Source organism: Pteronotus mesoamericanus, unplaced genomic scaffold (genome assembly GCF_021234165.1).
Source record: "Pteronotus mesoamericanus isolate MK-2021 breed Mesoamerican mustached bat unplaced genomic scaffold, CSHL_Meso_final scaffold_85, whole genome shotgun sequence".
In the NCBI taxonomy this organism is placed as follows: domain Eukaryota; kingdom Metazoa; phylum Chordata; class Mammalia; order Chiroptera; family Mormoopidae; genus Pteronotus; species Pteronotus mesoamericanus.
Window position 1 is genome coordinate 50,197,251 of NW_026555329.1, and position 12,856 is coordinate 50,210,106.

General features: G+C 34.5%; 1 protein-coding gene across 1 annotated transcript in view; it reads right to left on the reverse strand.

Moving 5' to 3' along the window:
* PPP1R3A (protein phosphatase 1 regulatory subunit 3A) overlaps positions 1–8,259 on the reverse strand; it is a 46,756-nt gene extending 38,497 nt beyond the window's left edge. The window contains exon 1 of the mRNA XM_054564176.1: positions 7,440–8,259. Within this exon, the coding sequence (XP_054420151.1) occupies positions 7,440–8,224 (785 nt within the window). The 5' untranslated portion in view covers positions 8,225–8,259. The remainder of the gene's footprint in view (positions 1–7,439) is intronic.
* Positions 8,260–12,856: the final 4,597 nt, after the last annotated feature.

Consider the following 12,856-nt stretch of genomic DNA (forward strand, 5'->3'; position numbering starts at 1 on the left):
CTACCTTTTGTTAAAGCATGGATGGAACTGGAGAATATTATCCTAAGTGAAATAAGCCAGGCATTGAAAGACAAATACCACATGATCTCACCAAAAGAGGAATCTAATGAAAAAAATAAACTAACTAGCAAAATAAAACCACAGACATGGAACAGACTAACAATGACCACAAGGGAGGAAATTAAGTGGAGAAAGAAGAAAGGACTAGTCAAAGAACATGCATGAGTAACCCATGGACATCGTCAAAGGTGTGGGGATTGACTGTGGGAGCAGGAAGTGGGGTGGGCAGAGGAAGGCAAAGGAGGAAAAATTGGGACAACTCTAATAGAATAACAATTAAAAATTCAAGAAAATAAAAATATAAACTGTCACAGCTAACAGTAAAGTAAGGAGAAATAACAATTTTAGTAATGTGGTATCTTGGCTGGGACCCTTGAATAGAAAAAAGACATTATTTAAAAACTAAGGGAATCTAAGTAAAGTATAAAATTTGGTTTAAAAAAATCCACATAGGACAATCATTGCTTACAATGTTAGAACTGTACTTCTATTTGTAACTTGATTAGCACTACTGTACAATACACCCAGACCATTTTCAGAGTAACTTAATGGGGGAAGAAATAGGAAAATTTTATAAGGCCAGTCTGTTTAATTAGTCTCTCTCACTAAACGATTAGTCTCTCTCACTAAACAATGCAGTAGAACAACTTAGCAACTTATTTCTACTTGTCATGAATTCTTTAAACAGCAGGTCATTATGATGATGGTTTCAAAACCAGTTATTAACACTACCATACCAGTTAACAAGTAAAGCTATTAGAGAAGCAAAATTATAATGTGAATAGATTTGAGAGATGTTCTGAGAAACTTTTATTTTTTATATAGTGTTGGGGTACAGAGAATACTTCAAAGGAATTGCCAAAATGTAATGGTGTATAATATATTTTCTTGGAGGAAAATAATTGTATAGAATTCAATTTTATCTTCTATTCATAGGTATACAGGTATGACAAGGTGAAGTTGTATATAGCCAACTCAGTTATTCAGCCCAAAGGAATCATCTTAAGAATAATTACTTTAAGAAAAACATATTGAATTTAATTTTTAAAAAATAATTAAAGTCCAACTTATGAACAGGTGATGTTTCAAAATCTTTTGTGACCCAGAAGTTGCTAGAATTTGGAAATAAATTTTCCCCATGGAAGCAATGCCAAAAAATATTATTTAGCTTTCCTGGTTAGTGATTAAAAGCTTATTGAACCCATTATATAACTAATTTTGAAACTATTTATTTTAGCCTGGGTCCTGGTAACAGGAGTGATATTAAGAAAAACAAGCATTTCTCCATTAATTTTGGACATTAATCTCACCAGACACAAGACTTTTGAATGTACAATTTATCACTTATGCCATTTTGAGTATCTACAAAGTTCCAGAAATTGGGAAATGTCTGTTAGTAAATGTATTTCTTATAGCAATTCTTACAAGCAGAAACTATTATTCCTTTTACTTCTGAATAAAATAGATACAAAACATAATTTATCCAAGTTTATAAAAAATTAATCAGAATGAAAGCCCAGGTCTGACCCACTTTAAAGCCTGGGCTATTACTGTTATGCTTCATTGTTTCCGAGTTTGCTTCCCCCTCAAATAAACAGATACAGACAGACAGAAAGACAAACACACACACACACACACACACACACACACACACACACACACACACACTCCACATGGTCAGAATCGTTAGGTTTCTATAGAGTACCACAACTGTGTACTCAAATCTGCCAGAAACCTCATAATGCTCTCTGATCTAAAATTGTCCATTTCATGGTCTCAGTACAAAGTCAAAGCTCCTGTGCGCTACTGACCTTAATTGGATGTAAGACAGCGATAGCACCTGGCATCCCTGACATCCTAAGGTGCCTCAATTTAAAGAGGGGATAGTTTATGTGTGTGTGTATCATATATGTCTGTGTTCATACACATATACACACACATATGCATATGTATAATAGTATACATATACTATGTGTGTGTGTGTATGTGTATGCAAGCACAGTTTCAAAGTGAAGGATCATAGTAGTGAGGATCTTTTAAGTCTGAAAGGACAGTGGGAAATTAGGCCCACCTCAACTGTGTGCTCTTTCATCACTTCACTTATGTTATTCCTGTAGAGGTGCTGGAATAAAAACTTGGAAGAGAGATGAGTCACAGTCAGCAGAATAAGAAGAGGGTGAAAAACTATGTCCTACTTCACAATCTTTTTTTTTTTTTTTTTTTTTTTTGGTCTGGAACTTTATTGGCTCAGAGTTCTTGAGCCCTGTTCCATTTGTTTACAGGCTGCAAGTGGGCTCTGGTGTGGAGTTAGGTTTAAAGACAGCCAAGAGGATCCATGTGAGGCATGCTATCCATAGTGATTCTCTTCAGCTAGAGCTTGAAAGAAACCCTGAATGATGAGGCCCTTTTCTTCTCTCAGAAAAGGTTCAAAACTTCTCTAAGAAAAGTCTAGGTCAAATGGTATGGATTTCCACTAAACCAGGAAACCACAAAGCCCTGGTAGATCTCCAAAGAAATTCTAAGCTGTTTGGCTCCAAACAGTCCTCTTGACAGGTCCTTTGCAGCTGTGTTTTACGTTTCCATATGGCCTTGACAGGAGTCCCTCCACAATTAGTGGGGACTCAAAACAAGTTAGCTATGAAATACATTACATCCTAATGGCCTTATGGGGTTATTTATACCTATTTTGGACCATTTCCAGGATCCCAGATTATACTGTAAATGTAAATTAAGGACATTTCACAATCCAATGGCACTGACTGGAACATGCAACATGACCATATCTTATGCTCCATTTTCTAATGCTTTCCTTGGCTGAATGTTAATGATTTTACCACCCTGAAAGGTAAACACTCTATAATCTTAAAAACCATACCTTAGGAAATACTTCTCTGTTTCCAATTCTTGAATGTACCCAGTTACCTAGGTGCAAAAATTGACCACTAGCCAATTTTCTCCTTTCACATTAAAATTTTTCCGAAATTTATTGCATTTACCTGGCCAAGTTAGAAATACCACCCAACACCTATATCAAGTTGTTTCTTTATTTAAAATAGTAAATTGGTTGCACTTACTGAAATACAAAACCAGATGAAGTTAGTCTGTGTTTCCAATGGTTGGGAACGGACATTTAGTAGGTAGCAGGAGAAGAAGAAGACATTGAAAAATTATACTCCCTTACCCAATGCACAACATCAGTTACAGATCACACATTCTAGAAAACTCTAAATGTAATGTAAGTGGTTCTTATTTCTTTTTTATCCATTGCTTACATTGTATACCCAAAGAATCTGAGCTTGGTTTTGGTGTTCTCTCTGTCCACCCTTCTGCTCTCATCACCTGTGAAGTCTTTTCCCTATATATGCCCAAAACTGTACTGAAAGCTTTAAAATATAATCTCATTTAATTTAATTTAATCATCATGATATCAGGTATTGTTATACAATTTACAGATGAGTAAACTGAGGCTTTGAGAAATTAAGTGATATGCCATGACCACATAGCTATTAAGTATACATTTACTGGAATTAATGCATATGTCTTTTCAGTGGCAAAAGTAATGCCTTTTTACACTTTCCAGTTTGGTCCTCCACTGTTTCATCTATTAAATATGGAAATATTAACAGTCATTAAGATCTCTTCCAACTTCAGGATGTTCCAGATATAAGATGACACACATCTCAGAAAATTTGCAGTTCAATTAGTTTTGCTTATTTATTAAAGTCCTGCAAGAGACCAAGAAATGGTTCCTATAATCTGAAAATTTAGGAACTCTGAAAGGAAAGAGGTGAGGAACTTTCGGTCAAGCTAAGCCTTTCTAGAGTTTTTCACATCCACCTAAAGCTAGATTTAGTGTTGTCTTTTTTTTTTTTTTTACAGCTGTTAATACTTACTGTAACTTACCATGTACTATGTCAAAATAGTACATACTATGTCAAATAGTCATACTATGTCAGAAGTTTACATGTATTATCTCATGTAGAAACACAGAAAAAGTCCCTATGAGATAGTACTATTATTATTCCTAATTAACAGATGAAAAAACAAGGTTTAACTTGCTGAAGATCCCACAGTTAGCATGTGATGAAACTTGGGCTCAAACCCACAAGTTTGACTTAGAAGCACATAATTTTAACTTTGAGATTGTGTTGCTTCTGTATGCTACTTTTAGCTTATTTATCTAAGCCCATTTCAAGTAAATTATAACAATGTCATTTATTTCTTTTGAAATAAAGCCCATAGGCTTTATCTGCATAGTTTGCTAGCACATATCCCTGTGTCATATGTGTGATAACAATTATCAAGGATCTCATGATTCATGCCTTATTAATGCAATTAAATACCTTTGGGTTGCTCTCAGTCACACACCTATGAGCTATAGACTTCTTTTCTCTCCCTCTAGATACTTCTTTTTATCCAAAGGAGATAGATTAACAAGCATCAAAAAATAGGCAACCACATTAATGTGGAGATTGGCAATTTCTGATCTGAAAAATGTCTTCATAGGAAAAAAAAAACCAACATTGCTTAAGGTGACTGACTTAACTGAAGTCGTACCTTACTAAACTGTTCCCACAGTTCATTTTGAACTTATTAGAAGAAATTATTGACATTTGCAGAAGATGCAATCTTCAAGGCCCCAAGAGCAAATTAACTTTGGTATTAAGAGGAATTCAAGTTAGATGTTACTCCCTACATTAGGAAAACTTTATTTCCATTTTAAATCTGATTTATATTATACATTAATATTAATCTGCTTGCATGTATGAAACTAAAATTCACATACATTTCCCTTTTGTATTATCTTTGGAAAAAAGTGACCTCCAAACTAAATGTGGGAGTGCTCAAAAAAGACCCATTTAGATTTTATAACTCTTTAGGAGGAAAAAGATATTTTAGAAGCTATAATTTTTATCAAATAAGTATTAGTTTATTTTTATTTTAGTCAAGTACACATTTTATAAAATAGCACTAATAAGGTATACTGTTTTTCCCTGAGCAAATTCTTCACTGTGAAATCCAGCTGTAATATTCATTTAGAAATGTGACAATGCTCTCTTGTGTGAGTTTTGGGAATATTTGAAACTCCATTATATATAAATTATATCATGGAAAAGCTGTATAAATATTCTATAATGGCACATGCTGCTCTAAGTATCTGTCAGGATTTCCTTTATACTATCCATTTTGAGAGGTATATAAATTAAATGTAAAAAAATTCATGTTGCACTGAAGTTCAGCACAAAAGGCTTCTTCCAGAGTCAAATACTTTTTTCAAAATGTGGTTTGAATTATGTAGTGATTTTTAAGTTATAGAAGTTCAGAAAGTGTATTTGTGGTTTTGAAAGAGAGATTATTTTTTCCCATTTTTATAACTCATTAGGAAACTTTACAGGCCTTTAGACTATTTTGTGCTTTAGATCTTCTCAGGTTTTTCCCCAAAGCAATATTAAAACTTGAATGGTGTTTGCTATGAATCCAGTGTTTAATGTTCTGAATACAAATAGGTTTATGGATATTCATAAGGGGCAAAAGTAGTTTTAAAGTAGTAAGTGTAAGAAACAGAGTTTATTCTTGTACTATTATTTATTATTTTATTATTTTCCATACAATTACTTTTGCCCCACACTGTATATAGCTATACATATCTTAGACTAGAAATTTCAATAATATAGTGACTGAGGTTGATTAGGCCTATCAGTTGCCCACTTGGTTCTTAATATCAAATGAAAGTTTGGTTTATCAAAGGACTCCCCTATATATACCACAGTTCAGCAAGTATTGCTTGTAATTTTAAATGTGCATATTTAATTAGAAGAAAAATCCTAATTCAAACAATGCTTTTTTATGAGCTTTTTGATAATAAGTTTTTGCCTCTTCTAAATTTTTCTTTCCTTTAACACATAGAGCAAGCTGAAGCATGTTTAATAGATATCATGATGATAATCACATTTGGAAAGTATTTAATACATGCATGTTTATGTATATAAATTATTTTGTTAGCATTAAACTTATTCTGTCTGTATAACTAACGTTGCTGAGTAATTTCATTAATGTCTAAATTATTATTTTAGCACATGTAGAGATTATGATTATATTTGCTTTCTTAATAGCATCAGTTAAAATCTGAGAAAGTTTTCTTTGGACTAAGAAAGGTGGCAAAATTCACAAAGTTGAGTAAGCCAATCATTCAGATGAGTTTAAAAGATAATAAATATAGAAATATTTTATACTGTTGAATTGCTTCCATCTATATCATATTTAATTTTTTAATGCATTAAAATTACACATTTAGATCAGGCATTAAAACCTAAAAAAGTTAAAGATTTCCTGATATTATTTCTTAGGTATTTACTTAATTGTATTTAGAATCTGGGTGTCTTGATTCCTAATACAACTCCCTTTTCATTATATTATACTATTTCTGGTATAGTCACTACAATCTTTGGGCCTAATGATAGTTTGGACAACCAAGAGGATAATCAAACATTTGCCTGTGGCTGGTGGAGCTCTGTGAATTTTTCCACTAGGACACTCTATGGAGTAGAAGGGATCTATCTCATCCTGGATGTTTTATCTACTAAGTGTCATGAAAATTAGTCAACTCTACAATAAAGAGATCTGAATGCCAGTTTTCCTCTTTTTTCACATCAACAGGAGAACAAGGTTACTAATAAGGGGTTATAGCCCAAATCTCTAATCTATAAATCTGCATATTTTTATTTCTAGTTGAGTATTTTTTAAATTCTGCTTCATTTACTTCTACTAAATTATACTACTTTGTGTTTAATTTTACATTTGGTTATAATTATATTATAAAATGTTATGTGTAATTCATACATCACTCATTTGGTTATATCTTTCTCTTAGTTTATCATTAAAGTCATAGCTTTTATGATTTAACTTAACATGTATCACTCAAAAAAATTGTTGCAGCTTTTAGGGGAAGTCTAAAAATATCTGAGCACTAAGTACATTGAAACACAGTTTTATGTTGTTTTGAAATGTTTTGCAGTATTGTGGAGACTTTTTTAAATTCTCAAAAATATAATGCAAATGACAAAATAAATAGTTTTACATGTTAAGAATCTATATACCATGATTTGAACTTAAGCAATTTATATCTAGTTAGGCAAGCACTCTATACATTACACTCTCCCTTTTATATTTTACATTATACCAAATTATTTCTTATATTTGGAGAAGAGATAACACAGTTCTAGTTGAATAGTGTTGACCTTGTTAAGGCATAGCACCATTGTTTTATCCATAACAAGCAGTATATTTTTTAACAGAATGGCTATCTCTTAACAGCACATGAAATAAACAATGACAAAGGAAAACTTTAAGATTATAAAGAATGTAAGATATATTCTCACCTTGATTTTACCTTTAAACAGCCTTTTATTTGTCTATTAGAAACTCCTTCCCAAGATTTTACAGGCTTCAGCTCTTGTTCTTTCTTTTGACAAACCAATATGTAATTTGCACCATTATTATTTGACCAAAATATACCAACAGAAGTTTCATAACGTATACAAAACTCAACTTTACTGCCATCTTTTTGGTAAGGAGGAACCAAAGAAATCTTAAAAGAGAACTGATCTGTTTCACCGTCACATGAATTTGGGACATATTCTGCTAACATGTCATAATGTGTCTGCCAATCATCTAAGGACATTCTCACATATACTAACTTTTCAAAAGAAATATTTAAAACTCGAATAATGCCTTTCATACTTGTACACCCAGGAAGATACTCAGCTGACTCCAGTATCGCTTTATGTACTTGAAGTTGTTGCATAAGTTCTTCTGAAGAAGGTAAGTCAAATAGTGGAGATAATACATATTCTTCTGGGTGGAAAATGTCCTTCCTTAAGTCAAAATTGGTTAAAACACTTGGTAAGTCCCAGCAATCAAATTCTTTGACAGATACAAGATTGAATCCAAAGGTGTCAGCAAATGAAACTCTTCTCGTACCTGCAGATGGAGTGTCCAGGTACACATCTTCAGAAGAATCAGAACCTCGTCTACTAGGTTGAGGGGAGAAACCAGGTCTGAAAGTAGCCCTAACTTCTTCATCTTCAGGAAGAAAATCAGATAAGTTAGGAACTTCTAAAAAGTTATCTTTGTTAATCTGACTAGGTTCTTCAGAAGGCTCCATTGAAGGCTCCGCTGGATTCTGATATCAAATAAGGGAGAACTGTACAATTAGTACACGCTGATATTTGATATACGAAGGCTAAAATAAGTATAATGTTACACTTGACATTACAAGAAGGAGTCAGCTCTATAAATAGGTTTGTTGGCATGTAAACTATGCCAGCTTGCCTCTAAAGACCTTTAATATGATAACACCCATGTTACTCTCACTGGTATGTTTCATAGTTAACTCTTATTTTTCAAAGTTGCATGTGTTTGTAAGCTGAGATCCAAAGACATTTTACTGGGTTAGAAAATCTGAAACTTAAGAATAAAAATATTATTTTTCAGTTATTAAAAAATATATAAGACCATTTATTTTAAAGTAAAATAAAATAAATAAAAAAGAAAAAAAAGGAAAGAAAAATGCTAATTATTTAGTTTCAGCTAAACCAATCCATTGGAGCAGCCAAGATCAACAGAAAAGAACTGAAAATATCCAGTGCCTAATAATAATAGTAACTATCATTTATCAGGGACATATAATATTAAATAGAAGTGCTGGAAGTTCAGAGGAAGAAAATATTATTTAGATAGGGAAGGTATTATTTGAAATAAACCAATAGGAGCAGGTAAGACATCAATGTGAACGGTTGAAGAGAGGTGGATTATAAAGTGGAAGAAATAGTGTTTGGAGTCAAGGCCTATAACAAAAAAAAATTAGTCAAATACATTAAACATTAGGATGTTTTTTTAATTTATTTACTTTTTAAATACATTTCTCTCTGCCTCCCCCCCACCACTTTCCCTTGCCCCCTCCCTCGGTCCCTCCTTCAGCTCTTCCCCTTTGGTTTTGTCCATGAGTCCTTGCTATATGTTCCTTGACTTGCCCCTTCCCTTCCCTTTCCCTGCACTCCCTTCCCTCTTGTCTCTGGTGATTTCTTTTCCTTTCAGTGTTCCTGGTCATATTTTCCTTGCATCTTTGCATTGTTGGTTAGGTTCCGCTTATAGGTGAGATCATATGGTATTTGTCTTTCGCCCCCTGGCTTATTTCGCTAAGCATGATGCTCTCCAGTTCCATCCATGCTGTCGCGAAGTTTAGTAGTTCCTTTTTCCTTTCTGCTGCGTAGTATTCCATTGTGTATACGTACCATCACTTTTTGATCCAATCATCTACTGATGGACATTTAGGTGGCTTCCAACACTTGGCTACTGTAAATTGTGCTGCTATGAACATTGGGGTGCATGGGTTCTTTTGTATTGGCGTTTTCGTGTTCTTAGGGAATAGTCCCAGCAGGGGAATCCCTGGATCAAAACGCACTTCCATTTTCAGCTTTCTGAGGAAATTCCACACTGCTTTCCATAGTGGCTGCACCAGTCTGCATCCCCACCAACAGTGGACTAGGGTTCCCTTTTCTCCACAGCCTCGCCAGCAACTGTTGTTTGTTGATTTATTTATGATGGCCATTCTGACCAGTGTGAGGTGGTACCTCATGGTGGTTTTGATCTGCATTTCTCTGATGGCTATGATGCTGAGCAGCCTTTCAAATGCCTCTGGGCCCTCTGTATCTCCTCCTTAGAAAAGCATCTGCCCAGGTCCTTTGCCCATTTTTTGATTGGATTGTTTGTCTTCTTGGAGTAGAGTCGAGTGAGTTCTTTATATATCTTGGAGATCAAACCTCTATCTGATATATCATTAGCTAATATGTTTTCCCATACAGTTGGCTCCCTTTTCATTTTGCTGATGTTTTCTTTAGCCGTGCAGAAGCTTCTTATTTTTATGAGGTCCCAATTGTTTATTCTTTCCTTTATGTCCCTTGCTTTAGGAGACATATCAGTGAAAAAATTGCCACATAGGATATCTGAGAGTTTCCTGCCAATGTTCTCCTCTAGGACTTTGATGGTGTTGCGACTTATATTTAAGTCTTTGATCCATCTTGAGTTTATTTTTGTGTATGGTGTCAGCTGATGATCCAATTTCAATTTTTTGCATGTAGCCGTCCAGCTCTCCCAACACCATTTGTTGAAGAGGCTCTTACTGCTCCATTTTATGCTTCTGCCCCCTTTGTCAAATATTAGATGTCCATAGAGACCTGGGCTTATTTCTGGGCTTTCTATTCTGTTCCACTGGTCTATGGGTCTGTTCTTGTGCCAGTACCAGATTGTTTTGAGTATGGTGGCTTTGTAGTAGAGTTTGATGTCCGGTATTGTGATCCCTCTTACTTTGTGTTTCTTTCTCAAAATTGCTGTGGCCTATCGGGGTTGTTTATGCTTCCATATACATTTTTGAAATGTTTGTTCTATTTCTGTGAAATACGTCATTGGTATCTTAATAAGGATTGTGTTAAATCTATAAATTGCTTTGGGTAGTATGGACATTTTGAGGATATTAATTCTTCCAATCCATGAGCACGGTATATGCTTCCATTTATTTGTGTCTTCCTTAATTTCTCTTTTCAATGTTGTATAGTTTTCTGCATACATGTCTTTTGTGTCTTCGGTTAAATTTATGCCTAGGTACTTTATATTTTTTCTTGCTATATCAAATGGTATTTTTTTTCTGATTTCTTCTCCTTCTATTGCATTCTGGGTATACAAAAACACCTTCGATTTCTGAATGTTGACTTTGTATCCTGCTGTTTTGCTAAATTCACTTATTAGGTTGAGGAGTTTTTTGGTAGAGTCTACAGGCTTCTCTATGTACACTATCATGTCATCTGCAAACAATGATAGTTTTACTTCCTCCTTTCCTATTTGGATGCCTTTTATCGCTTTCTCTTGTCTGACCGCTGTGGCTGGGACTTCCAATCGATTGAAAAGAAGCGGTGAGAGCAGACATCCTTGTCGTCTTCCCGATCTTAGTGGGAAAGCTTTGAGTTTTTGCGCGTTGAGTATGATATTAGCTGTAGGTTTTTCATATATGGCCTTTATTACGTTCAGGAATGCCCCATTTATTCCCATTTTGCTGAGTGTTTTGATCATAAATGGGTGCTGTACCTTATCAAATGTTTTTTCTGCATCTATCGAGATGATAATGTGGTTTTTGTCTTTCCTTTTATTTATGTGATGTATCATGTTTACTGATTTACGTATATTGAACCATCCCTGCATCCCTGGGATGAATCCCACTTGATTGTGGTGGATAATCTTTTGAATGTATTTCTGGATGCGGTTTGCCAATATTTTGTTGAGGGTTTTAGCATCTATGTTCATCAGAGAAATTGGCCTGTAGTTTTCTTTCTTTGCAGGGTCTTTATCTGGTTTTGGGATCAGGGTGATGCTGGCCTCATAGAAAGAGTCTAGGAGTCTTCCCTCCTCTTGGATTTTTTGGAATAGTCTGAGAAGGACAGGGGTTAGCTCTTCCTTAAATGTTTTGTAAAATTCTCCTGGGAAACCGTCTGGCCCTGGGCTTTTGTGTGCCGGGAATATCTTGATTACTGCTTCAATTTCCCCAACTGTTATCGGTCTGTTCAAGCTTTCTGTTTCTTCCTCCTTCAGTGTTGGAAGATTATACTTTTCTAAAAATTTGTCCATTTCATCAAGATTTTCAAATTTCTTGGCACATAATTGTTCATAATAATTTCTGACGATCCTTTGTATTTCTGTGGTATCAGTTGTTATTTCTCCTCTTTCATTTCGGATATTATTAATTTGGGTCCTCTCCCTTTTTTTCTTGATGAGTCTGCTTAAAGGCTTGTCAATTGTATTAACTTTTCCAAGAACCAGCTTCTGGATTGGTTGATTCTCTGAATTGTTCTTTTTGTCTCAATGTCATTCAGTTCTGCTCTAATCTTGACTAGTTCCTTCCTTCTACTTACTCTGGGATTTATTTGTTGTTGTTTCTCCAGTTCTTGAAGTTGTAGTGTTAGGTCTTTTATTTGAGATGTTTCTATCTTTTTAAGGTAAGCCTGTATTGCTATGAAATTCCCTCTCAGGACTGCCTTTGCTGTGTCCCATAGGTTTTGGACAGTTGTCTGTTCATTTCCATTTGTGTCCAGAAATTTTTTGATTTCTTCTCTTATCTCATTATTGACCCATTCATTGTTTAATAGTCTATTGTTCAGTCTCCATGAGTTTGCAAGTTTTTGAAGTTTCTCTTTGAGGTTGATTTCGAGTTTCAAGGCCTTGTGGTGTGAGAAAAAGTTTGGTATTATTTCAATTTTCCTGAATTTGCTGAGGCTTGCTTTGCGTCCTATCATGTGGTCTATCTTTGAAAAACTGCCGTGAGCATTTGAAAAGAATGTGTATTTTGCTTCTTTGGGATGTAAGGTTCTATATATGTCAGTTAAGTCTCTTTGATTCAGTGTGTCATTCAGCGCCACGATATGTTTATTAAAGTTTTGTTTGGAAGATCTGTCCATTTTTGACAGTGGGGTGTTGAAATCCCCTACTATCAGTGTGTTGCTCTCTATATCTTTTTTGAAGTCATCCAACAGTTTCCTTATAAACTTGGGGGCTCCTTATTGGGAGCATATAAGTTTACAATGTTGATGTCTTCTTGATAGATTCTTCCTTTAAGTATGGTAAAGTGCCCCTCTGGGTCTCTCTTTATGGCCTTTGCTTTGAAATCTACTTTGTCTGATACAAGTATGTCAACGCAAGCCTTTTTCTCATGCCCATTTGCTTGGAATATTATTTTCCATCGCTTTACTTT